The sequence below is a fragment of the Sciurus vulgaris genome, assembly GCF_902686455.1.
Source record: "Sciurus vulgaris genome assembly, chromosome: 12".
In the NCBI taxonomy this organism is placed as follows: Eukaryota; Metazoa; Chordata; class Mammalia; order Rodentia; family Sciuridae; genus Sciurus; species Sciurus vulgaris.
Genome location: NC_136473.1, coordinates 53,746,363 through 53,774,267, shown reverse-complemented (window position 1 = coordinate 53,774,267; position 27,905 = coordinate 53,746,363). Strand labels below are relative to the sequence as shown.

The 27,905-nt window shown below is 35.8% G+C and overlaps 2 protein-coding genes across 6 annotated transcripts in view; one reads left to right on the top strand and one right to left on the bottom strand.

The window, feature by feature from the left end:
* Window positions 1-25,629, top strand: part of AKT3 (AKT serine/threonine kinase 3) — a 311,937-nt gene extending 286,308 nt beyond the window's left edge. For all 3 annotated transcript variants that reach the window (XM_079106138.1, XM_079106137.1, XM_079106139.1), the window contains 2 exons: window positions 15,189-15,291; window positions 21,918-25,629. In XM_079106138.1, coding sequence (XP_078962264.1) covers window positions 15,189-15,291; window positions 21,918-22,003 — 189 coding nt within the window. In that variant the 3' untranslated portion in view covers window positions 22,004-25,629. The remainder of the gene's footprint in view (window positions 1-15,188; window positions 15,292-21,917) is intronic.
* Window positions 24,525-27,905, bottom strand: part of SDCCAG8 (SHH signaling and ciliogenesis regulator SDCCAG8) — a 249,952-nt gene continuing 246,571 nt past the window's right edge. For all 3 annotated transcript variants that reach the window (XM_079106102.1, XM_079106103.1, XM_079106104.1), the window contains one exon: window positions 24,525-27,516. In XM_079106102.1, the coding sequence (XP_078962228.1) occupies window positions 27,487-27,516 (30 nt within the window). In that variant the 3' untranslated portion in view covers window positions 24,525-27,486. The remainder of the gene's footprint in view (window positions 27,517-27,905) is intronic.

The following is a 27,905-nucleotide window of genomic DNA, read 5'->3' as shown; positions in this document are numbered from 1 at the left end:
GACTGAACACATATGCTGTCAGGATGGCTGATAATGCTGTTCCTGTCTTCCATACACTTTCTGAGTTTCTGTCTACTCATGTTGTTGGTTGCTGACAAAGGATTCTTGTACTCTTCTACTATAATAGTGGGTTTGTGGGCTGGGGATACAGCTCGATTGGTACAATGCCCTGAGTTCAATCCTCAGTACCGCAAAATAGTGGGTTTGTTCAGTTTTGCTGCTTCTTATTTTCAATATTGGGAATTAAATCCAGGGCCCTCCACATGCTAGGGAAACACTCTACCACTGAGCTGTACATCCCTACCCCATTTCATATATTTTAAAGCTTCATTGACAGCTGCATATACATTTAGATTTAGGATTATTATATGTTTTTGTTAAATCTACCTTTTTGTCATTATGTATTCCACTCTATCCATGATATTTTTTTCTGAAACCTAGTTTGTCTGCTATTAAGTACTAAGCTTTCTTTTGATTTTGTGTAATTGTATCTTTTCCATCATTTTACATTTAACCTATCTATACCAGTTATATTTAAGTGGGATTTCTGTTAGATAGTATGTAGTTTATCCTTATTTTTTTCTTATCTATTAGACAATATATGACTTAGTGAAGTGTTTTATATAGCTCATTTTCATTTAATACATTTATTGACATAGTTGAATTCAAATACACTATCTTGCTATTTTTTTTTTGTTTCACTACTTTTTTGTGACTGCTTATTTTTATGACATTTTAACTCTGCTGTCATCTTACTAACTATATGTCTTTGTTTTACTGTTGAGTTATTTCTTGAGTTTGCAGTATACATGTTTAATTTATCACAGTCTACCTTCAGTTATAATCATATCATATGTAGTAGCATACTTTCGTTTCCCCCTTCCATTCTTCATGCTGTCATTTTCTTAACACATGTTAATAAATATCATAATACATGGTAATTATATTTTACTTTAAATAATTATATTTTAAAGTGGCTAAAAATGCTACATATTTACCATTCCTTTAATATGGGCCCATACCTTTATCTGGGTTTGGAAAGATTCATGGAAAAGAAATGCATTTGAGGGAAATACAGGATTGGAAATAATGGAAATATGACTTCTAAGAAATGGAGAATAACGTGAGAAGTAGTGATGAATGAAGTACATGGAGTTATACTGAGTGGAAGAATCAGGAATCTAAGGTAAATGGAAACTAAATGCAAAACAAACAAAAAATACCAGAGAGGTGCCCTGCTAATGTAGTACATCTCTGGTGTTTATTTGGTTTCCTTAGCAGAATTATAATTCTTGAAGTAAGGAAATGGCATAAAGTAATTGGATCTTTTTGAATTTTGTTGATAATAGACTTTTGAGAAAAGAACCTGGAGAAAAAAGAATCTCATTAAGAAACTACTGCAATGATATGAGTATTAAGTGATAGAGACTTCACTGAAGTAGAATAAAGAAAACAAGGAAAGAAAATGTGAATTCTACAGATACTACAAAAAAATGGGAACTGGTATTTTAATATCTGACAATACTGGGAGAAGTCCTGGAAGAAAGTTTGAAGTGGAAGATTATAGCTGGCTTTAGTAATCCATAATTCCAAATGAATTTTTCCATAAGGCCTAGAAATATGGCCCTAAAATTTGAGAGTGAGAAAAAGAATGAATGTGAATATCTGGGAATTCAGAGTTTAACTGAATTTGTGGAAATGGATTACGTCTATAAGGAGAGGGATGAGAAAATGGATGGAAGAGAGGGAAGATAGAGTTTGGGGGGGAGTATAAGAACACAGAAGGCTGGAATCAGTATTGGAAAATACCCATAATCAGAAATGGTAGTTGATTGGAGGATCCATTTTTGTAAAATGTATCAGTCTTTTGTGAAATGTCACAGTAGAACTTTGTTGATTCAAGTCTCACTACTTTTCTGGTTACATATTTTGGCCTTAAGAGTGTAGCTGCTGACAAATGGCAGTTATGCAGATGGTAGTGATTATTATTGTTTTCATATAACAGGAACACTAACAGAGAGACGAAGGCTAAAAATATTTGCTAGGTAGCTTCTCACTGAGGTTTTTCTTATCACACTCATATGATGGCTTATTTTTAAACTTGAGTCAAACATCTAGACAGTCTGATGTTAACATTATAGCTGCTGTTTTCTTTGGGTCATGAGACATTGTACTGAGGTTATAAAATATATGGCTGTCAAAATGAATATTAGTTGTAACATGAGATATAAATACTTAAAGCTTTAAGAGCCCTCAAATTAGATTAAGTACAAAATATACCTAGATTATTCCCTGTAAGAATCTCACCTAAACAAAATTACACTGAAAATCAGAGAAAATAATGAACAGAAATTTAATGGTCAAACTTCATTTTTTTGAAAAAGCAGACAATAATAATTTGGGTCTAAATAGAGTTCAGTACAAAAATACTGAATGTGTTAGTGGATTGTTTTGGTATAAATGACACTAATGTAATCATCAATGAAAAACTAAATCCTTGTACCAAATAACAGCATCTACATACAAAAAGCAATACTTGAAAATTCAAAGTTTTGGTATAGTTTACATCTAGATATTCATCACTTTTATTGAACTTGCAAAGATTCAGCTCCTGGTTTTTGTTTTAAGGTTTTTTTCTTTTATTCTTGAATGTATGAATACACTGCTGTAAATTTTTCTGTAAGCACTGCTTTCATTGCATCACATAAATTTTAACAAGTTGTATTTTCATGTTCGCTTAAAATATTCTTTAAATTTTCTTGAGACTTCTTTAACTCATATGTTATTTAGAAAATTGTTTAATCTGTATGTATTTAGAGTTTTCCAGCTTTCTCTTACCTATTTGCAGTTTAATTCCATTGTGGTGTGAGAACCTACATTTATATGATTCCATTCTTTAATGCATTAAGGTGTGTTTAATGGTCCACAACATAGTCTGCATTGGTGAGTGTTCTATGTGGGCTTGAGGATTATGCATTTTGCTGTTGTTGGATTAAATATTCTATATAACTTGATTATATCTGATTGATGCTGCTGTTCAGTTTAGTTATATTCTTAACCGATTTTTCATCCTGCTTGATCTGTTACTGATTTCCAAATACAATAGTCAGTTTCTCCCTGCAATTCTATTATTTTTTGCCTCAGTTGTTTTGACTCTGCAGTTACACATATTGTATTTGGGATTATTATGCCTTCTTGGAGAATTGACTCTTTTATCATTATATAATGTTCCTCTTTGTTAAGAATTTTTCCTTGCTCTCAAGTCTGCTTAGGCTTAAAATTCATCTTAAATTAATGATTAATGTAGCCATCCCAGGTTTTTTGTTTCCCTTTCCTTTTTGTTTGTTTGTTTGTTTGTTTGTTTGCTTATTTTTGACAGTGCTAGTGATTGAGCTCACGACCTCATCGTGTACATGCTAGGCAAGTGTTCTAAACTGAGCTGGTCCTAAACTTTCTTATAATTACTGTGAGCATGTCATATCTTTTTTCCACTCTTTAGCTTTTAATCTTGGTCTTAAGAGTAGTTGGGTCTTCTTTTTTATTCACCCTGATGTCTCTTAAAAGCTGATATATATAGCCCATTAACATTTAAAGTAAATATCCATACAGTTGTATTAATATCTCCCATATTTATAACTCTTCTCTTTTCATTGTCCTTGTTCTGTTTCTTTATGTGTCTGTTCCAGTCTTTTTCTACCTTCTCAGGTTTGAATTAAGCATTTTTTATAAGACAGCATTTCCCCCCTCATAAAAAATATCAATGAATTACTTGTACTTCTTTTTTAACTTTATTTTCACATCTTGCCCTTGAGTTTAAAGTATACATTCCAAATCCGTTTTTAGTTAGCACTATACCACTTTACAAATAGTACCAGTACTATGTAACAATGTTCCAGTTCCTTCCTCCTATCCCTTTTAATATTATTGTCATTAGTTTTAGTTATCCATAAGCTATGGTCACTGAATACATTATTGCTGCTGTTATTATGAATTAACTGATCTGTTAGATTGATTAAGTATATGAAAAAATAGCATTATTTTACTGTATTCTTTTTTAGGGGTGATGGAAGTATTCTGAATCTTTTTATTTTTCATATTTACAGGATACAGTGTGATAATTCAATTGATACAATGTAATGACAAATCAGAGTAATCAGCATTTCTGTCTCCATACATTTATCATTTCTTTGTGTTTGAAGTGTTTGAATTACTGGTTGTTATAAATGAAAGTTACCCTATTGGACCTTAGAACACTAGAACTTATTCCTCCTAGCTCACTATATTTTGGTACCCATTCTCCAACTTCCCTCTTCCCTTCTCCTGTCTGCTCTAGTCATCACTATTCTACTCTAGTGTTTGAGGTGAACTTTAGTTCCCATATACAATTGAGAGCTTGTGGTATTTGTTTTTCTGTGCCTGACTTATTTCTCTTAATATTATAATGTCCTCAATTTCCATCCATTTTGTTGCAAATGGCAAGGATTTCATTCTTCTTTGTGGTTGAATAATATTTCATTATGTACATATATCACATTTTCTTTATGCCTTCATTCATCTACTGGTAGACACTTTGATTGATTCCATATCATGGCTATTGCGAATAGTGCATGCAGGTAATTGCTTGGACAACTTGATTCATTTCCTTTGGATATATATTCACAAGTGGGATATAGCTGGATCATATGGTAGTTCTATTTTTAATTTCTTGAGGAACTTCAGTACTGCTTTCTTAATGACTGTACTAATTTACATTGCCAGCAAAGTGTCTGAAGTTTCCTCTTTCTCTGCATCCTTGCCATCATTTGTAATATTTTTTATTTTTTGACATCAGCCAATATTGATGATATCGTGTTATGGTTTTTATTTGATTACCCTAATGGCTAGTGACGTTGAACACTTCTTCATACACTTTTTGACCATTTGTATATTTTATTTTGAAAAATGTCTATTCAGGTTATTTGCCTACTTCTTAAAAATTAAGTTACATGTTTTATTGTTGCTCTTGTTGAGTTTTTTAAGTTTCTTCTATATTCTGGATATTAATCCTATGTCAGATGAATAGTTTGTCAACATTTCCTCTCATTCTGTAAGTGACTCTTCCAGTTTTCACTATATTAATTTTGTCTTTCAGTTATTTTTATTATCTGTGATCCTATTTGAACATTAATCTTCATCTATGTCCCAGAGTCTGTTAGAACTTTTATTATTTATTCTTTTCTATATATTTACCATTTCCAGTGCTCTTGATTTTTAAAAATTAACCTTTTACTTTATTGAGATATAATTCACTTTTAAAGTATATACACATATATCATACAATAGTGTTCAGGTTATTCATAGGCTTTTGCAACCACCACCACTAATTTCAGAACACTTTTGTTTCTTTATTCTTTCTTGAAGATTCAAGTATTTTTCTGGTATCATTTCCTTTCAACCTAAAGAATTTCCTTAATCATTTCTTACAGTGCAGCTGGCAAAAAAAAAAAAAAAAAAAAAAAAAAAAAGTTTGCTTTTATCAAATTATGTCTTTATTTTGCCTTCATTCTTGAAGGATATTTTCACTGAATATAAAATTGTGAGTTGATAGTTTAGTGAGTATGTATTTAAATATTTATTCCCTTGGAAGTTTTATGTTAACATTTCACTAGCAGTTTTCAAGATATTTTTGTTTGTACGATGGCTTTTGTAATATGTAATTTGACTAGACTGAGACACATTTCCCAGAATCGGAATATTTGCTTTGTGAGATTCTCTTAGGAGATTTGGAGGGTAAAAGCAGCAGCTGCTTTGTAGCTCCTTCATATTATTATCCATCAGTGCATCACAATGGCATATAGCAGTCGTCAGTAGTGTGTGTATGTTTTTTTCCCTTAGTTTACATACTAATTCAACTTTTGCTCATGTTCTTGAACATTTCTAATCAGAAACAATGATTAGTGGCTGCTGCATTGCTGATGCTGGACAGTGCCTATGAAATCAGCTGGAGTAGGGAGAGATATTTCACTAGGTGTTATTAAGTCCTGAAGTTAAAATACATGCACCTTGTCCGTAAACACTGCCATCAAAATAGTAGTAGACTCTATCACCTGCCTTTAAAAATGGCTCCCTTTGCTTTATTCATGAGAGCCCTTTTTAATAAGTGAATCTTCTCCAAACATAACTGAAGTCTTCAGATAATTTAATGTACCTTTCAGTGTTTATCTAGTACTTACCCATCCATAGACCTGTGGATGAGTGCTTATGAAGTTCTTTGTAGAAGTGAAAATTTATCAGAAAAGGAAAATACGAGTTTAAAATTCTGGGGATTACTTTTAAAGTAGTGCAAATCACCATGTTGTGTATTAACAAGTCCTTCAAAATTTCCATAGGAAAAGCAAATCTTAATATTAATATTTAGTATTTAATATAGCTATAATACTCCTTTTGATGGTTTAATTTATGACACAGTATATTTGTATATAAATGTGTATACCTTGAACCCTTTGATATATCTTTTTGTAGAATTAATATCAGCACTATGAACTTCAATTACAATTATGTAGTTTTGCAAAAATGAAATATTGGCATTTGAGTTCATACTTTTACATTCAGGATTCATTGGTGTGGCAAAGCTTAGTGTATAACGTAATTAAATAATATATGTTGTAGGTATATTGTTTTTTTTTTTAACATAAATTCTCTTTCCATATTCTTTTATGCATACATATAAAAACACACAGAGAAGGAAGCCAGTTTTTCAGGAGCAATGGAGATTAAATAAAGCAGAACACCCCCACTCCCGGCAAAGCTTAGCTGCTCTCTCAAAAAGCAGTACCAGGTTGCTATCTGTGGAACAGTCAAAGCATTCAATAGTGTTGGCATTCTTTACTGAAAATATCTATGTTCCAAGTATTTTGATCCATGTATGCCAACACTGAATTTTGGGTATAGCCACAGTTCCTAAGGCACTTAAAGGTACCATGATTGCTGTCTATATCAGCTTTCCCAGAAAATTTTAAGTTCTACTCTATATTTCTTAAGCACCTAAAACTGAAAGTACAAGAAAGACTATACATACCTAGTAGTAGCAAGTGATTTCTTCTTAAGAAAGGTCTGGGAAGATATGTTCAAAGACTTCGGTATTCATACACCCATGTTGGCATTCCAGTCATAACAGAAATATCAAAAGTGAGTTTTTGTGACAAGTTTTAAGAAAAAGCTTTCTATTCTTTCACTAACACTGCAAAGAAACACAAATATTTACTTCTAGAAATACAGTAAATGGTAGAATAATTTGGTAGCATTTAAAATTTATTAGAGGATCAGTGTGAAAAGGATTTTGGAAGCCACATCTAAAAGAACTTAAGATTGTACAAGTAAACCAACTCTAAATATGCCTTTTCAGTAAATGAAAATTGATATCTTGAGCCCAGAACCTTGATTGTATTGTTTAAATCATTAAAAACTACATTTTCTGAAAACTATCTTTTAAAGAAAGATCTGTTCCAAATTTAATGCATTTGTCAGGAAAATAGGTCAAGTTTGCAGTTAATGATATCATAGCTACTTGTTGAGTTAGTATATAAAAGCTGATTTACAGTTAAATACTTCTGAATTTATCAATACTGTACTACTTCTAAGTGAAAGTTTATATTGTATCATTTGATAAAAGTATTTTGAGACTGGTGTCCAAAGGAAAACAAAAAAGAAGTGAAAATATTGGTTGAAAGCCAAAATAGGAAATTAATGTATTCATGTGCTAGGACTGCATAAAAAAAGTATCAGAGCATATGTAGTTTAAACAAGGGAATTCATTTTCTCACATTTCTGGTGGCTGGAAGATTAGGTACCAGAAGGAGTGATTTCTTCTGAGATTTCTGTCCTTGGTTTAGGAATGGCCATCTCTTCTTATAGCTTTATATGGTCTTCAGTTCATATGTACCCTGGTATCCCCTTGTGTGTCCAGATTCCCTCTTCTTATAAGAATGTCAGTCAGGTTAGATTGGGGACCACTCTGACACCTTATTTTAATGCCTCACCTCTTTAAAGGCCTTGTCTCCAAATTCAGTTTCACTCTGAGGTTTGGGGGTTATGACTTTGACACATGAATCTGGGGAGGATACAACTTGGTTCAATCTGCTTCTCTTTATGGTGAGGGATGAGAGGGCTTATGTCCCAACATGGGTATCTTGACTTTAATGTCTAAAGAAATATTCAAAAGCAAAAGCAGTTTTCATCTAATGTCTTCCTTCTGTATAACAAGAGATATAGAAGAAAACCCTTGAGATCAAGAGATGAGGTTTTTGTTGCTTTAGTTGTTATTTGCCAGCGTCTACATTAATTTTCTTATCTCTAAAATGGCAGACTATATGCTCTCTAACATTCTACTCAGCTCCAAGATTGAATTATTTATTCATTTACTCAGCAAATATTGTTAATGCTACTTTGCGGCAACCTATTTTTTAGGAATTTGGGGATTAGCATTAGTGCAAAACAGATGAGACAAATGGAATACACATAGGAAGATGATAGATGTAATCCCAGTCATATCAGTGATCACATTAAATATAAATAAACTAAATAACATAATTAAAAGATAACTGATTACCAGACTAGGTAAAAAGCAAGAACAATCTATATTAAATGTAAGATACAAGTAAATGAAAGGAAAGAAAAATTACGTCGTGCTTATATTAATCCAAAGAAAACTGGAGTGGCTACGTTAATATTACATGAAGTGAATTTCAAAGCAAGTAGTGTTATTGGAGAAAAGGAAGATCATTTAATAATAAAAAAGGGATCATTTTATCATATCTGGGCACAGTGGCACTTGTCTATAATACCAACAATTCAGGAGAGTGAAGCAGGAGGATCACAAGTTTAAGGCCAACCTCAGCAATTTAGTGAGACTTTCAGCACATAGTGAGATTCTGTCATAAAATAAAAAAGGTCTAGATATATGACTCAGTGGTAAAGTGCCCCTGGGTTCAATTTCCAGTACAAAAAAAAAAAAAAAAAGACAATTTTAATGTTAGACATCTAATAACAAAATTATAAAATTTCAAAAACCAATAGAACTGTAAGGAAAAATAGACAAACTCACAATTAAAGCCAGAAATTTCAATACCCACCTTCAGCTAATTGCTAGAACAAGTAAAGGGAATTTGAACAGTACTCTCAACCAACGTGATCTAATTAATATTTATAGAATATTCTGCCTAATAACAAGGTAACACTCATTCTTTTCAAGGTCCTACAGAATATTTACTGCAATATACCATGTTTGAAAGATAACGACTCTATAAGTATAAAGGATTCAAATAATTTAATTATTGAATTAAATGAAATTAAATTAGAAAGATACATGGAAAATTTCCAAATATTTGGAAATGAAACATAATTTTAAACAATGTATGAGTCAATACTTCAGGGAAATTTATAGTACTGGATGCGTTCAATAATCTTAGCTTCTATATTAAGAAACTAGAAAAGAAAGCAACAAATTCAGTGTAGAAAAAGGAAATAATAAGAATTTGAATAGCTATCAAAGAAATAGAAAACTGAAAATAATGGAAAAAAGTTAATGAAAAGCAAAACTGGTTCTTTGATAAGATCATTATAATTGATACTTTTCTAACCTGATAGAACAGAGAAGTGAGACAACAAATTTTCAATATCTTGAATCAGAGAAGCAACTTTGCTCCAATGTATTTCTAAACAGAAATATTATGTATCACTTTATGGCATTAAATTCAGCAGTAGGGTTGGGGTTGTGACTCAGTGGTAGAGCACTTACCTCACATGCATGGGGCACTGGGTTCCATCCTCAGCACCACATAAATAAATAAAATAAAGGTATTGTGCCCATCTACAACTAAAAAAAAATTTTTAAATAAATAAATTCAACAATCCCTGAAATGAGTAAATTCCTTGAAAGACACAAATTACCAAGAAGAAATGGATGACAGAGGAGTTGTAAGTCAGTTACGTTTATAGTTGAACTTCTGCTCACAAAGAAGACTTCAGACCTATTTGACTTCACCAATGAATTATACCAAACATTTAAGGAATAGCATCAATCATGTGTGAATTATTACAGAAAATCGAGATGAAGGGATATTTTCTACTTCATTCTGTGAGATCAGCATTAGCCTGATTCCAAAAGCAAAGTTTTTTTTTTTTTTCCTCGTACTGTGCCCAGCTTTTTTCTTTTTTCTTTTTGGTAGAACAATTTTCTTAATGAAAATATATGCAGTCATTTTTACATGCAAAAATTCTTAATATAATTTTAACAAATCAAATTCAGTAATATATACAAAGATTAGCATCATCACTAAGTGGGTTTTTTCCTAGCTTTATTTTTTGTTGTCCTTTTTAGTTATACATGACAATAGAGTCTATTTTGACATGTTTTTACAAATATGGAGTATGTTTTATTCTAATTAGGATCCCGGTCTTGTGGTTGTACAGGATGTTGAGATTCACTGTGGTGTATTTGTATATGTACATAGGAAAGTTATGTTAGATTTAGGAATATAAGGTTGATTTCACATTCAAAAGTCAGTCACTCTACTAAGCATATCAACAAACTAAGAAATTATTGTTTTACTAGATGAAAAAAAAAAGCACTCAATGAAGTCCAACATCCACTTCTGATTTTAAAACAAAACAAAATTAAATATTCTCAGTAATTTAGGAACAGGAATATTCTACAACTTGATTAGTTGCTATCTAAGAAAAATTCGCAGCTGATGGGGAAAGGCTGAATGCTCTTTTAAGGAAAAATTTTTCACTGCTGTTTAACATTGTGCTGGAAATTTAAGTCAGTACAATAAATCAAGAGAAAGAAAATATGTACACATCAAAAAGAAAGTAGTAAACCTGTCTTTATTCATAGACAATAAGATTATGTGAAAAATCTGATAGAATCTATGAAAAGCTACTGAAGTTTAATCTAGGGTTTCTTGATACAAATAAGTATACATTAGTTTTCAGGATACAAAAACAAATGGGATTTCATACAGTAGCAGTAGACAATCGAGGAAAATTCATATAAATATCATTTTCAGTAGCAAAAGAAATATAAGGTAATTAATACTTTTGACAAAAGATATGAAAAACCTTCATAGTGAAAACTGACATACTGTTGAGAGAAATTAAAAATGATTTAAATGGAAAGCTATATTGTCAATGTTCATGGATTAGAAGAATCAGTGTATTTAAGATGTTAGTTATCTCTAAATTTATACATAAATTCAACAATCCTAATCCAGGCCTATTTTGTAGAAATTAACAGATTAATTCTAAAATCAAAGGTCTGAGAATAGACAAAACAACTTTGACATCTATTATAAAGTTGGAGCACCAATACTTCCTGACTTCAACACTCCACATTAAGTCACAGTAATCAAAGCAGTTTATTATCGGCATAAAGGTGGGCAAAGAGATCAAGGCAAAAGAATAGAGAATCTGGAAATACACCTATGCCTATATGGTCAACTGACTATCAATGAAAGTAAAAGGACAATTCAGTTCAATTAATTAAGCATTGATATTTTAAAAAATTGCACCAAATATAAAATTAACTGAAAATGGATCATAGCCCTAATGTAAAATCTCTGCAGGAAAACACAGGAGAAACTCTTTGAATAATTGTGATATACAGAGTTTATAGGGGCTGGGTTGTGGCTCAGTGGTAGAGCACTTGCCTGACATGTGTGAGGCACTGGGTTCCATCCTCAGCACCACATAGAAATAAATAAATTAAATAAAGGTTCATAAGTCCATCTACAACTAAGACAATTTTTAAAAAGGTATAAATCAGACTTCATTAAAATTAAGAACTTAATTTTCCTCAAAATACTATAAATAGAATGAAAGGAAAAAACACAAACAGGAAGAATAGTTGTAAATTAAAAATGTCATAAAAGGACATGCATGTGGGTACGTAAAGAACTCTGGAGATTTGATGATAGGAAGGTCTAAATAGTAGAACAGACACTTACCCAAAGAAGAAATAAAATTACCAAAAAAAAAAAAAAATGCTAGTCATCATTATTCAGTTGGGAAATGTGAATTTGAAACCACAATGAAGCCTGTAATCCTAGCAACTCAGGAGGCTGAGGCAGGAGGATTGCAGTTTCAAGGCCAGCCTCAGCAACTTGTTGAGACCCTGTCTCAAAATAAAAAATTTTAAAAAGAACTGGGGATGTGGCTTAGTTTCTAAGTGCACCTGGGTTCAATCCCTGGTGCCAAACACACACACACACAGTGAAGTACCACCACATATTAAAATGTTTAATATTTGAAAAGTTTTTACTAAATCAGTGTTGGTAAGAACACGAAGCAACTGGAACTCTCATACACTGTTGGTATCAATGTAAAATCATACAACCACCTGGGGAAACAGACAGTTTCTTTAAAAAGTCAAATGTACACACCTACTGTTAGACCCAGCCATTCTACCCCTTGATATTTGTCCAAAATTTATTTGAATGCCCATACAAAGTCTTGGACATAAAATCTCCATAGCAGTTTTATTTGTAATAACCCCAAACTGGAAGATGTTCATCAACAGGTGAATGGTAAATTGCGTTATGTCTATACAATGGAATATTACCCAGCAATAATATGGGTGAACCCTTGATATGTGTGGTAATATGGATGGATGTCAAAGTACCATGTTGAATGACAAGAATGCAAGGAGTACATTCTATGTGATTCTGTTTATAAAAATTCTAGACAATACAAATCTATCATGATAAAACTGATCAGTCATTGCCTGAAGAGGGATTGAAAAGAGGACACAATTGCACAGGGGACAAAAAGACATTTGCAAGTGATTGACATGTTCACTATCTTGATTATGGTGACGGTTTCATGGGTATTTAGTTATGTCAATATAAATTGTGTGCTCTTCATATGTGCCAATTACCCTGTGTTAATTATGCCTAAGAACCTTTTTTTAAAAATTTAAGTCCCAGCTATTATAGAACTTATATTTTATTGGGAGTGTGATGTGATGATGAAGGTAAACAAATACATGTATGTTCTGTGTGTGTGTGTGTGTGTGTGTGTGTGTGTACACGCATGTGCATCAGATGTTGAAATGACTTTTGAAGAAAATTAGAGCAGTGTGAAGATAGAAAGTAATGGAGAAAGTATTTGATATATGTGGTTAGTAAAGTCCTTGCTAGTAACTTAACATTTGAACAGACTGTGAAGCTCCTCTGTACTCTTGGAAACTGTGCTTCAGCTTTTTAAAACTATTTTTAGTTGTGGATGGATACAGTACCTTTACTTTATTTATTTTTTATGTGGTGCTGGGGATCGAACCCAGTGCCTCACGAATGTTAGGCTAGTGCTCTACCACTGAGCCACAACCCCAGGCCATGTTTCAGCTTTTTAAAGGTAGAGGTAATCATTCTCTCATCTAAAAGGGCAGCAGTTTTCCTCCAACTTGAAGGCAGATTTTGGTTTTTTACTTCAGAAGGATGGAGATATTAAACGTGAATCAGAAGTGTGTAAAACCTGGTTCCACTGCCCTAGAGAAGCCCATTTCTGCCAAAAGAATGTTCTGTGGTTATCTTTAGAATGGAAGATCTCTTTGGTGCACATTCATGGTGAGTTAGAAGGACTCATTCTCACAATCAGAAGCCTGGTCTCCCAGTTTCCTGCCAGGTAGGGGCAATTACCCCTCAGTTTTCTATGACGAAAACCAGAACTTCTCAAGTATGTATCATCTGTGGTGTTCTTGTGTGCATATGTTTGCTGGTGAAGAGAATACACTGATTGATGAATGGAAAAAGTAAAGTTTTTATCAATGGAGTGGCCGAATTTCTAATGTCCAGTCTCCTTAACAGAGCAGGTGGAAGGAAATGTGTTCTGGGGGGTTAAAGGGTGCTGAAAAGAAAATCATATTGTTCTTAGTAGTCCTTAGTAGCTAATGTATAGAATCTGAATTCGGTTCCATCCCCAAATGAGTGATTGCTAAAAATGAGACCTTAGAATTCCTGTGTACTGGGAGCAAACAGAAAGAATGATATGCTTTGTAACATGTGCTGTAAACTGAAATATGGTTCTCTATTTTGAAAACATGCTTTCAACTTTGCTCATCCCCCAAAACTTTAAAAATGTAATCTGTCTAGAGAATAATTTAAAGGTTTTTGCCTTATGATTTAATACAAATTTGGTGACAGTGAGAGTGGGAAAATGTATTGCTCTAAAATCAATTGTGTATTTGTTTCTATAAAATATTTTTAAAGTATACTAATGTCTCTCATTCTTGTTTGCCATTTTCCATTGCTGTGAGAATTGTGTTCTGTTCTGAATGATGGTGAATGAATGATACAGTCTGACTCCAGACCGAGAAACTAGGCATCCTGTGTTTCAAAACAAAAACAACCCTTAGGCCTTCCCTGTCCCCTGAAGTCAGAGCCCTGATAATTAGGAACCCTGTGATAACCCAGCTACCTCCTGGCCAGTTTCACATGGATCTGGCTTTTATAACCTTTAACAGCCTGGATTTTTTTCCCCACCCCTATGTCTGCTGCAGGACCCACTAAGCCCAGCTCTGTCAGTTCTAGAGAAGTTACTCTGAATCTCTTTTTCTGGCACTTACCCCTTTGAGTATCCAGTAAAAACTATGAACAGAATTTAACATTCAATTTTAGGGATTGCATAAGTCCCTAGTCCAGGGCAGGGACAGGCATGAATGCCTCTCTCAAATAATCTGAGTTCTTTGTGAAGTTCAGCACAGTTCCTATGACATAGTGAATAGCTCTACTGCCATATTTCTAATACTGACCTCTTCAGCCAAGCAGGGGGAGAGGAGGAGAAAACCACAAGGTTGTCCTTTTGCTGCACTAGGAAGAGCCGCATTTTGTCACAGAAGTCAACATGAATATGACTTTGCACATACATTTGTTAACAAAAACACAATTAGGATAATTTTTTCAATATGTTCCTCCCACCCTATTTTATAGGTCCCCGTTGTTCTGTTTCACATAATATCTCAAATTTTATACAGAACAGCCAAGAACTCACCGTTCTGTCTTCAGACTGTTGATAGGGAAGCCACACATGCCGTCTGTGACTCAGTCTTTTGTACTGTTCCTTTCACTCTTTGCTCTCTAATTTTATCCTTGAAATGAATTTTCCTAAATTGAAATTGGTTAACAGTACTCTGTTTCTTCCTTTTCTTCTTTCAGCTTGTACCTCCTTTTAAGCCTCAAGTAACATCTGAGACAGATACCAGATATTTTGATGAAGAATTCACAGCTCAGACTATTACAATAACACCACCTGAAAAATGTAAGTAAATTTAGAAAGTAACTGATAACAGTCTAAAATAATTGAAGAAAATAGCCCTTTTTTTAAAAAGATCATTTGGTTTGTTGTTGATGTTTTGGCTGGCAATTGAACCAGGGATTCTTTACCACTGAGCTATGCCCCTAGATACCCCTAGTCTCGTAGTCTTTTTTATTTTTTAATTCTGAGATAGGGTCTTGTTAAGTTGCTGAGGCTAACCTCAAATTTAAAATCCTCCTGCCTCAACTTCCCTAATTACTGGGATTATAGACTTGCACCACCATGCCTGCCTCATTTAATAATTTTAAGATCAAATTCCATTGTGACTTTTATTCTATTCCATTTAAGATTATGGGTTTCCTTTTGTGGAAATACCAAAGGTGACTGCAAGAAAAGCTTTTCTGGGAAAGAAAAATGACATGAATAATTATTGTAAATGAAATTACAGACTAATTAGCCCTTCCCCACTATTCTCCAGTAGATTCTTTTGATGCCACCTAGAAGAATCCTAAAAAAAAGAGATGCCCTCCATTTCCTAGACCTTGCTCATACACATGCTACATTCAAATGTGACAGTTCTCATCTGACCATTATTTACTGGTCAGACACTCCTTTTCAATTAGCATTCTCTTAAGCAGTAATATCTGTGAAGACATAATTTAGTTTGCTATTAATTTTCATACATACAAATTATATTTCGTAAGCTATATGTCCATGTATCACCTCAAATCATTTCACATACATTAGGGTATGCTCCACACTTAGAGAAATACCATAAATAAGTGAACTTTAATGAAAGGAAAGGTTATCAGGTATAACTTGCAAAACTTTTCATGCTGACAAAGGTCTGTCTATCATCAATTTCAGAATGAGGGTAGGATTGATTGTTGGGGTGATACTTGGATAGCTAAAAAAAATTCTTCAAGGAACACATATGAGGCTCACACAGTGACATCATGTTAGTGTTTCTCTCCTTGTCTTCTGTTTCCCACATTTCTCCTCTTCCATTAGTTGGTAGTGCTCATGTACACTGAATGCCCATTAGAGGGAAAGACTGAAGTGAAATGCTTTCTAGCAGTGGCTATAGTCAACTGATTTTAATGTTGAAAGACAAACTAGGAGTCATTTGGTCCAAAACTTCTTAATCCGGAGTTCACGGCCTGGCAACAAGGAGATTGTGAGGACCCTAAAATGAAAGATATAATTATGTGTGCATATGTGCACTTCTCTTTTTCTTTCAATTTTCAAGAAGTTAAGAACCTCTTAACCTTGAATTTAAAAGTGAAGAAGTTGGAATGCAAGGAGAAGTTGATCTGCTTAAGGCCCCATTGTGTCAGTCGCAGCCACAGCATAGCTCACCAACTCATCTGATGCCCAGGTTAAGTTGTAAAATATTAGTGTGTGAAAGTGGACTCTATGTGCCATTACTAGAATTTTAATATCATTAAGAGCCAAAGACAATGTTAGAAAGAAGCCTATGGAATCATGGTCAAGTAACTTAAGGGCTGTCTAAATAGGAATAACGGGACAATGCTGGGCAACATCAATGAGTGTTTGGAGCAACCCATGGACAATTACCACCATAGAGCATTTGCTGAGTCTCATCATTTGGATATAGCCCTAGTTGTAAATCAGACAATTGTTCCTTAACATAATCCTTCCAATGGTTCCCATTGCACTGTATATCCAAATTAGTCATCCTGGCACACACAGTCCTGTCAGATCTGGGCCTTCTACCTCTTGGGCCTCTTCTAGTTCCATCTTCTTCCTCGATCCCCATGATCCAGCCATAACTGGAATGTGCCACGGTTCACTATGCCTTTGGGACTTTGGTCCTTATTGTTCTTTCTGCCTAGGATTCTCTGTGTCCCAGATATTTGCATGAATGGCTCCCTCTTGTTCTTCAGATCATAATCTGAGAACACTTATATCAGAAAGCTACCTTTAACCTCCCAGCACAAGGAACAGGCTGCCTGACCCCACCCCCTCATACTCTTATTCTCTACATTGGCACCTTCACTTGCTGGTATTTTTCTGATAGATTTTTTTGTTTGTTTGTTTCTGTTTATGCCACTGGGACACAATAGCTCTGAGAGGAAGGATCTAGTGTCTCTTAATCATTCCTTGCCCCAGCTCTCGGCTAGATGCCTGGCTCTAGTGTAGGTACTCAATGAATACTTAAGAGAGGTGTGAATTCACAGACTGTGGCAAGTTCCTGGGGGTGGCCTTAGGGCTTGGAGCTGTTAGCCATGGGTGCTTGGCTTGTCTCCCTACTCCATATCCACAGTGGGCATTGGGAAAGGAAGGTTTTGACATGTCCTTGGCCTTAGCCTCTTTGAGACTGGTTCCATTCTTAAACAGAACTGTTGGCATTTGTGGACACTTTTTCAGGACAGTTAAATATATTATTTTGGAAGTCATAGAAATAAGTAGGCTTTATAAATGCAAAATCATGAGTAGATATTTTATTTCCGAAATTTAAAAGTGAAAGTTTGGGAAGACAAGTAAAGATGAAAACACCCTGGGCTCAGATCTGAGGAATCATCTTATGTTCTGTCTTTACTAGCTCTAGGATGTGACAGGTCATTTTGTCTTTTGGGAAAGGTAAGTAGAGGAATGAAGAATCTCTAGGAGCCCTGTGTTTGCTCTGCTATGTGCCTGAGAAGCCATCTCTTTAGAAAAAACACTTCTCCAAGTGTGAATAACCCTAATTTTGGTGTTACTCAACCACTAGATTAACCACTCCATAATGTTACTTTTTCTTCTACCTGAAAAGTGACAATAGGCCCAATACAATAAACAGGTAGCTAAAAGGGGTAGGCATGAATGGAGGACTGTGGGGAAGACTGATGTTAGGGAATGTAAGGCTACAAAGACCACCAGAAAAGTTTAAAAGTCTGCTTGGTTACAAATAAGTCAAATAAAAACTGTTATCAGTATCTCCAACTAATCAGTTGTTATTTCATGATTGCCTTGAGTTTTAAAGCCCCAGCTGTCAAAGAACGGAAAATCTGAATTGTTCGTCTTATCTACTTTATCCCCAACTCCAAGCACTTGTGGCAGTTGTCCTGAAGAGAATTTGTCACTTGTATGCATTTTATTGCTGTTTCTAGAACTTCTGAAATGAGATTAAAATATTAGAATGTACCTTAAGGCCCTCAGCATGGTTTCTAGAACATAATATGAACCTAGTTCCTCAGCTTCATTAAATGGTGATGCAATATAAAAGCCATCAAGAATGTTTTTCCTGATTTGTCACGTTTTATCACTCAGCAGCTCTTTTCTGAAAGGAATGAATATATGTCATTTTGGATGTGGGTCATGCTAAATAAGCCTCAGTGTCTTTAAGGGATTTTTTATTTGTTTCTACATGGAGACAGGGAGAGACAGGAAGCTCATACATTATACTGACTTCCATGGTGGGTATCAGCACTCTGCAAGTAGGCCTATGGAAGCCTGTCTCTTTGGACATCAGAAGTAGGGTGAGGTTCTGGTCAATGTAGAAACAGGAGCCCAGCAGTGTCCCCTGAACCTGAAGGGCACCACAGTCCAGGAAGGGAGAGCAACAGTAGACTTGTGGACTCACTCTCCTATTGAGAATCTCTATTGGCAGATGAAGGTGCTCTGTGGAGTACACCTCTGCACAGCGGATACCTCTCCTGTTGCCCAAGGCTGGCTAGTCATGCCTCCCCTGCAACCCCAAGTCCCAGTAGGGCTAGAATAATGTTTTTAGTTTGATAGTCCTGTGGATTATTCCCTTAAGGGACAGATAAAGGGAGAATTAGTGAAACCCTAACTGGGATCACACTTGAACATAATCTTTTCTTTGAGCAACTCTCAATAGTGCTAAGTAAGGAATTCTAGCAACCCTAAAAGCTAGCACACTGAGGTTTTGTTCACAAAAGTCCACAGCAGTGCCATTCGACAGCAACTGTCTTTCCACTTGCCATTTTGCTTCCATTAAACAGAATGAAGTTATTTTTTAGAACAAATCAGCAGTTAGGAAAGGCAAAATGTTCCATTTTCTACAAACAGCTGCAGTAACATGCCAGATTGTCCTTACTAGTGTTAATTAATTGAACAGATTTTAGAATGTGTCGTCTTTCGTTACATCCATTAATGGTCCTCTGCCTTCCTTTTACAGAAAAAGAAATTCTTTGAGATTTGGTCACTTTTACTGCTATATAATTACATTTGTTAAATGCTCTAAAAAAAAATTAGAGACCTGATGCTCCTTGGATCCAAGGATCCAGACATAGTTCAGAGTTGATCATTCTGTTTTCTTTTTCCAGGTGTGTGTTTGTTTATATAGTTCATGTTCCTAGTCATCGTTGTACCTGTGGAGGTCCTTTTGTAGCAGTAAAGTATTCATGTCAGATGACTTAGTGTCCCTTCCCCCACCTCCCTCCCACTACAGCCCCACCTGCCCCAGCAGCACTGAGGGCCCAGGGGATGTCCCTGCCTTCCTTCCCAAGCTGATGCCCAGTTGGGCCATGATCAGATCCTCAACCTTCACTGTTACCAAGCCTGAGAAAACAGAAGGGAGCAGGAGTGATCAAGTGATGTGTGGCTTTAAAGAATATCAAGGTGTAGGACCCTCAAAGGTAATCTGTGAAATTTAGATTTCTTCATATTCAGAAATGTGGCAAACTTGTTACTGAAGCAACAAAGCAAAAACTGTTAATTCTCAGCTTACGTCCAGCAAAAATTCATCCTCAAAAGGAAATGCAGTACTTGTCCATGCGAAGTAACTGGCTCACCCAGTGCTGAACCCTGCCAGCCTAAGATGAGGCCTGGTCATAGCCCAGGGAGCCAGCAAAGCCTCTGCCCCTCAGTGGCTGAGTGGTATAAGCTCTAAACTTCCCCACACATGCTGTCCGGGGCTCACTGCACATTTGCTGAGTGCAGAAACACTCAGCAAAACAAAGCTGTTAGTGGGAAAAAACTGTTCTTTGAAATGTGATTGTCACATGTCAGCATCTGAATACTTAAGATGTCAGCTGCTTTTTCTTAGAGAGTTTTTATATTGTGCAACTCAGTAGTACATATGTCATGGTCCCCTAGATCCTCCTGGCTTTCATGCAGGAGAAAATACTGCTTAAGGTATTTGATCTGAAAGATGCACATCATTTGATTGGTACTGAACCAGAATTTTTATAAAGAGGTAGAGATTTTCCTAAGCTGCAGCACTATCTGGAAATGCTGGCTATACTCTGTTTGCATAGTGAGGCCCTCAGAGTTCCTTGCCCCACATGGAGCAGGGATCCACAGATACTGACTGATATTTCAGTTCCCCAGTTGATTATGCAGTAATATTTTTATGGTACATTGGAAGTTGCAAATTTTGGTTACTACCAGCTTGGTTCCATTTCTGAGAACCTTCTGCATTAAGAACAGACTACAGAAAACAAGACCAGTAAGAAAAGAAAAAACAGAGATGTTTGTTCTTCAGATGAAGGCAAAGTACCCTTGGTGGGGTGACAGGATTAGTGTGCATTACAGTGAGTCTGGCCTCTTTTCTTGCTCTCCTTACAAAGTTGGTTAGTACTCCCTGGAGAGGCTGAAAAGTGAAAGGAATTTGTAATGTACCTTTGATATGGATTTGAAGAAATAGAGTTATTTTGCTTGAAGAAAAAAGGTTTTTATTTTGGTTGGTTATAAGACAGCATTCAATTAAATGAGCTTAGAATAGAGCAGGAGAGACTTTAAATGGAGCACTTTCCCCAGTGGATGGTGAGCTCAGGGACCACAAGAACTTTGTTCTGAGCTCCGTTGATGGAGTCTGCATGGCACTCAGCCCCAAACAGTTGCACAGGGAACACATGTTGACAAGAGTAACCAAGTGAATGGCCACATCCAAGGAAGAGCTTCCTGCTAGTGCAGGGTTGTAATCACACAACAGTCATGAGAAGAGGAGGTGTGATCATTCGTGATCTTGTAAATACAGGAGAACAGAAGGAGCATCTTAGCATAAGCAGCCTTTTTTGGTGACTTTTAAATCTTTTCTCCTGATCAGTTTCCTGATGAATTAGGTCTTGGATGCTGCCATCTTTTCCTTTTTTTCTTTGTCTTAGTCTTTTGTTCTAGTTTAAAATTTTAGTGTAGGAAAATTGAGAACAGTGAGTTAAGGCAGATGTTAGATGTTGAATAAAACTGCATAGGAAGCTTTATTTTGCAATCACACTTAAGCACCAGAAAGAAAAAAATGTGAGCACTTGAAGTCGTGATAATGGATCCTTTATAGATCATTTTGGGTGCTGTATAATTCATTGGCTTCTGTAATTTGGACATACATAGTTTTATGAAATAAAAGATTATTAAAGATTATTCCTTTAAAAATTTAGTTTTCTTCAGTGGTAGTTTTTTTTTTTTTCCCCCTCAGTTTCATTGAGTCATGAGATTTTGATGCCTTGGAGATGATTTTATAGTATTATTTCTGCACAGACCATGGGTTTATGAAAATTGGGTAATTTTAAAAGTATAATTACTATGTGTTTTAGTGATAACACAAGTTTATGGGAGCTCTTGTCTCTGTTAATCCTTCTTATGTTAGAAGATAAAAAACATAGACCAGAAATAATGTTGCAAAAAATAAATGTGAAATTAAGACAGCTGTTTCCTGCCCACAGATGACGAGGATGGTATGGACTGCATGGACAATGAGCGGCGGCCGCATTTCCCTCAGTTCTCCTACTCTGCAAGTGGACGAGAATAAGTCTTTCATTCTGCTACTTCACTATCATCTTAGATTTATTCCTGAAAATGATTCCTGGGCATCATCACCAGTCCTAGCTCTTAAAGATAGCAGGGGCTCCTCCGACATCCCAGACCAGCCACGGGTCTTCACCCCTCGCCACCTTTCACTCACATGAAAACACATATATACACAGACACACTCCAGTTTTTGTTTTTGCATGAAATTGTATCTCAGTCTAAGGTCTCATGCTGTTGCTGCTACTGTCTTACTATTATAGCAACTTTAAGAAGTAATTTTACAATCTTTGGAAGTCATGAGCCTACCATTGTTCATTTGTGCACCAGTTGTCATCTTTTGGTCTTTCAGTTTTTGTTTTTCCCTAACAGCGAAGGCTGAATGAGATACACTGATTCTAGGTACATTTTTTAACTTTCTAGAAGATAAATCAAAAACTAATTAGACTAAGAAGATTTAGTCTACACTTCAGAACAAGCAATTGTGGAAGGATGGTGATGTGCATATGCACAGATTTAGTTAAGGATGTCCAATCAGTGCATAAAGTAAGTCTGTATCACTAAGGTTTGGCTGGAATTTATTAGGAAGCACTTGAGAGAGAACTGAGTATTACACACACACACACACCACACACACGTCTGTGTATGTGTGTATATATACACACACACACACACATACATAAATATATATATATATATACATGTGTATAAATATAAATATACACACACATATATATATACATGTATATAAATATAAATATACGTGTGTGTGTGTGTATTTTTTTTTAATTCTTACTGGATACTGCAGAGGAAGCCCGGTACCACACGTGGACATCCAGACTTCACGGGCAATCATGGGCAAATGGACATTGTTCTACCAAGAAATGAAGGCATATGCACAGAATCAAAGTCACTTAAAGGGTCTCATGATACACTTTGTGCCAGAGGGCATTTTCCCCTGTGCTTGGCAACCCTTTTCCCTTCTTGATATTTATCACCTCTGATGGCTGAAGAATGTAGACAGGTATAATGATCCTGCTTTCACCAAAATTTGTACACCAAGGTAAACAGGTGTTTGCCTTATTAGTTTTCATTTTTTACTTTCAGTTCTAGGTGAATTAGCTTTTTCTCAGATGTTACAACTTTGAATGTCCTTTTATGGTTTTGTTTATATTGCAGTAGTATTTATTTTTAGTGATGAGAAGTATATGTCATGTTAGCAAATGCAGCTCCAACTTACATGAAATAGACTTACTGCAGTTTCTTTTGACCCATGTGCAAGAAATATACATGCCGATGAGAACCATGCACTTTTTCTCCTATGTAAAAAAATTTGATAAGGTTCTGAAATTGTACAGATTGATTAGAATTTAGCTTTTGGAGAAGAGATGCTATCATTTAACCCCTTGGTGCTGAAAATGAGAAAATCCTCAACTGTTTGTGCCAAGGGGTTAATGAAACAGATATTGATGTTTGCTCACTTGAGAACTGAAATATTAGGATGGCCTGGCAGCATAACATAAGGAAGAAAATTGAGACCCAAATGATGATAAGAAATGACATTTACTCAGAAAAATGAACATATCTCAAGTATTTATGAGGTAGGCAGTAAAGGATAAGAATCTGGTGTGTTTATTCTGATCAAGGTACATTTATCACTGAATTAAGCCATCAGGGAAAACAAAACAAAACAAAAAAGAACACCTCTAGCTTTTCTTTTTCTGTACATACTCATGTCTCCAAATCCCAACATTTTTCACTGAGAGGGGACATGTATGCAAACCTCATCTTTCTCCTTCATTAATGATGACCTTCAGATTAAACCCTTTGGTGCTAGGAGCTGACATTTTCCAAAGCAGCCTATGAAGTCCAGGGGCAGGGTCCCTTCTTGCAGCAAGCATGAGGGCATCCCATCCCGTGGAGTGATCATGGAAATGTGTACTAGATAAACTGACAGCTCCCAAATGGAAGACTACAGAATGATGTAGTATTATGCTTGCATTGTATGAAAGAGCAAGTGACTTTCTAAGTAGGATGAATCATGTTCATGTGCAGATGTCTTAGCCTCTTGGCTCTGGAAGCGTGGATTATAGCTCTTAAGCCACTGCTGGCGGTGGGCGGGCCACTGGGACTGATGGGGGTTAAAGGGCATTTTACTAAGGCAGCTAAGACATATTCAGACATAGACTTTATCCTAATTTTTCATATTTCTACTTGAGTGAAGTTCATTCTTAGTATTAAGTAGGAAATTACAGTAAATGGTAGTTTATTCTTATTTACATCTATAGCTTTTTTTTTTTTTTTTTTTTCATTTGGAATTACATTGAATGTTCCACATTGACAAGAAAGTAGACTAGAAGGTTTGTCCTTTAAGTTGTCTTGCATCCAATATATAAGAAAGAAACTGGTGAGAGGAAGACAAGGAAGCTGAGACTGTCTGATGTTCAGAGCATTTGGTCCTTCAGAGGGAAAGTATGACACTGTACACTAAGCACATAGCTTTTGTTTTGGTTTTTGCCCCCAAATCTTAAGGTGATTTCCATGACATTGGCCAAGGATACTTCCTAAAGATCAATGACAGGCGTTGATAATGCCCCAGGCTGGCCACTGCTCTCACAGCTGGCCCTCAGTCCCCACCATGTGCAGTGCTCAGTCTCCCCTTCATGGCCTCGTCAGTGTCAAACGAGGTGTGTTCTTGGCTTTGATTTCTAGGATCCTTTCCTTTTACTCCCAGATCTCAAGTCATCTGGCATGGAGGCATGATGGAACACAGAAAGGTGTGCAGAGGGAGATTATGAAACATCCCTGTGTTGCCCATAGCTGTAGTTTTGTATTCTGGCAGGTAGAACAGCCTGACACCTAGAATCAACCTGTTGGAATACAGTTCCAACTTTGTGAACTCCAGCTCATACTAACTGTCATGAAGTGTGACCTCTTGTCATAATGCAGCCATCTTGGAGGAAATTGGCCACTTCTGCCTGGATTGTTGGCAGGGTTGCTCACAGCTTTGCTTTCTATACTAATTACACAGCATTATTCCAGTATTGTTTTCCATTCCCATACCTGATTTCCGGCTTCTTAAAGCTGACTGTTCTTGCAGGGGCCACTTGCTTCTCCTAGAGTACAAAAGTAAGGGCCTTCCTTACTAACTGCAGGGTCTATATACTACACCTCAATGTACACACTTTGCTGCTACCGTTTGTACTGTCTACAGTAGAATTTCCTTATCTTGCTCCTGGTAGTGCATTACAGGCAAGCATGAAATGTAAAGTATTTATTTAAATAAAAAGAAAACCTCTAAATTGGTAATTGAATTACCTCCCTGTAGCTTTATAGTTTGTGACATTTCTTGACCTTGCTAGTTCTTTCATTAGATCCGCGCAAGATCTAGTCATCTGGTTAAGGATTTTAAGCAGACGCAACTATGAACCCAAGAAACTGTATTACTATTACTGTTGGTCATACTAAAACTGTTTATTTCCTTAAGTATATGACCCACAAGGATGTGAAATAACAAGAAACTGTTTTTGTACACTGTACATCCTTAGTATTTTTACACGTATATGATAGGGATGCACATTATTTTCCTTCGTACAGACAGCTTAAATAAAGCACTATGTCAATCTGCTACTTCTCTGTTTGTTGTTGTTGGATGTGGTTCTGTAATCTCAGAAAATTAATATTCTTTTCTGAAAGAAAAAATATAATAGCCCCACCTGGTATTAACCTACTCTTTATAAGATGTGACAGGAAACTATGTAAATTCCTCCTAGCTCTAAACACAACACAGGGAATTATATTTATGTCAGTAAAATGGCAATAGTGTGGTTGTACAAACTTTGATGAAGGGCTATTTCCAAAGGGGAGATGCTGGCCTCTCAGCACTGGGTTTAAGACCTGTGAAGCCAGGGCTGGAAGAGGGCCAGAACGTGAAGACTTATTCAGACCTTGGTAATCTTCACAACCAATGATTTGGACCCAGAATTTTAGGGAGTGTAGTTGATCAGTAATGTCTTCCTGATTATGTACTGCTCTACATACTACTTTCTTAAGAGTGTGATTTTAATATTTCATGGCAATTAATGAACTTGGACATGGGTCATATTTGGTAGGAGGGCTGGACTACAATCTGATTTACATTGAATCATTTTGGATGGGGCCTTTTTCTGATTTTACCTCATAAAGCTACTATTGTAGAACTTGGCTTTGCTCCTGTGACTCAGCCAGAGAGAGGAAAAGCTTAGGGACCAGAGTCAGGCATGTATGTATGTCACACAGCCAAATTTGGGGACATTCTTACATGTGCTCTTCTCTCAGAATCACTGAGGTTGATGGATCCAGGAGGCTGAAATAAAGTGACCTCTAACATTCTTTAAAGGTGCTATTTTTAGAATATTGTATAATTTATTCATGGTATACCTAAAACAGAATCAAGGACAGTTAAAATATCTTGTGACAGCCTTTATGTCTAGCACATTCGATGAAATCAAACACTTCTGACTCTGAATAGAAGTGCCGCTGTTTCAGGCTTCAGCCTTTGACATGCTCCAGAGGCTAGAGCGGTCTCTGTGTGGATCATGCCACCACCTCAAAGTCTAATCCATGAAATTGTGAGTGGCAAGGCTGAGCATCTAGTGCCATCAGATCTGTGATGATGCTGATGACGGGTTGCTGGCCAGGGAGAACAGCGCGCGGTCAGGGGCTCGTCCCAGCTGAAGCCTCAGTGTCCACTTTTATTCCTTTCAAACATTTGAGGGCTTGACTGTGTATAGTAGAAATGCTATTTTAGGCCAAAAATAATGATCTGTGTACAGATATTTGATATACTCTAAGAAATTTTCTAATAGGCTCAAGTACTGCTGTTGAAGAATAAAATCTGACACCACCGAGCCAAAGATGCTTTTCTTTTTGTCAGTTTTTGTTGTTTACAGAATGGAAAGAGTAATAATACACAGTGCTTCCTGGTGTCTCCTGAATGTGCACATATTAATAGGACGACAAATAATGGATGTTGATTAAAAGCAAAGAAAGACAAAGGACGATACAGATCAGGAAAAGGGAAAGAATAATGGCAGCAAAAGTCTGGTCCTTTAATACATCTGGCCTAGTTAAAATATGTGCCTTTTTGGTGTGTTGTGTTCATTACTGCAAGGTAAAAAGGAAACGTTACAATTTAAGTCTTTAAAAAAGGTCATTTATTGAAATTCCTATGTATAACCTAGCATATTTAAAATGAGCATATTTAAAAACAGTAACTTCAAGCCATTTCTGAGAACTCACGCCGGGAGTCTCCTCATCCAGGTTCAGACTTCAATTCTAGCCGGTTCCTAGTGCAGGGACAAAGTACTTGGCATGAGGACCAGCCCCATAGCAGTCCAAGGTGGTGTTACCCTGGGAAGGTGCGGTGTGTTGTGGCATATTAAGTACAAATCAGATGAATGTAAATATCTCTTTGTAAACCATTTATTTCACTCTGTTTCATCCAGGTCAGCAATCAGATTGTGGCATGCTGGGTAACTGGAAAAAATGATAATAAAAAGTAAGTTTAAATAGATCATGTTCCTCAATGTGATTTGTCTTCTCATTTGCTGGTTTAGTCACCCTTTATTACTAAATTTCTAGAGACAAAAAATTCTCTTGGTAAAAATGAGAAAATTATATATAACCAGTTGATGAAACCTTTGCGTCTCATACTGACCACAGATCAAATCCCTTGTTGCATGTAAATGTAAGCTTAACAATTTCATTTTAGTGCTTTCAAATCCGAAGGCCACCTTTACTACAGAACATTGTTTCTCCAAATACAGATATCTGATGTTAGGACATGTCCAGAAAGCCACCTCTCCCCCTCTCCAGGGAAGGAGACACTAATATGTGCTAAAATGGATCTGACATTACAGTGGGTA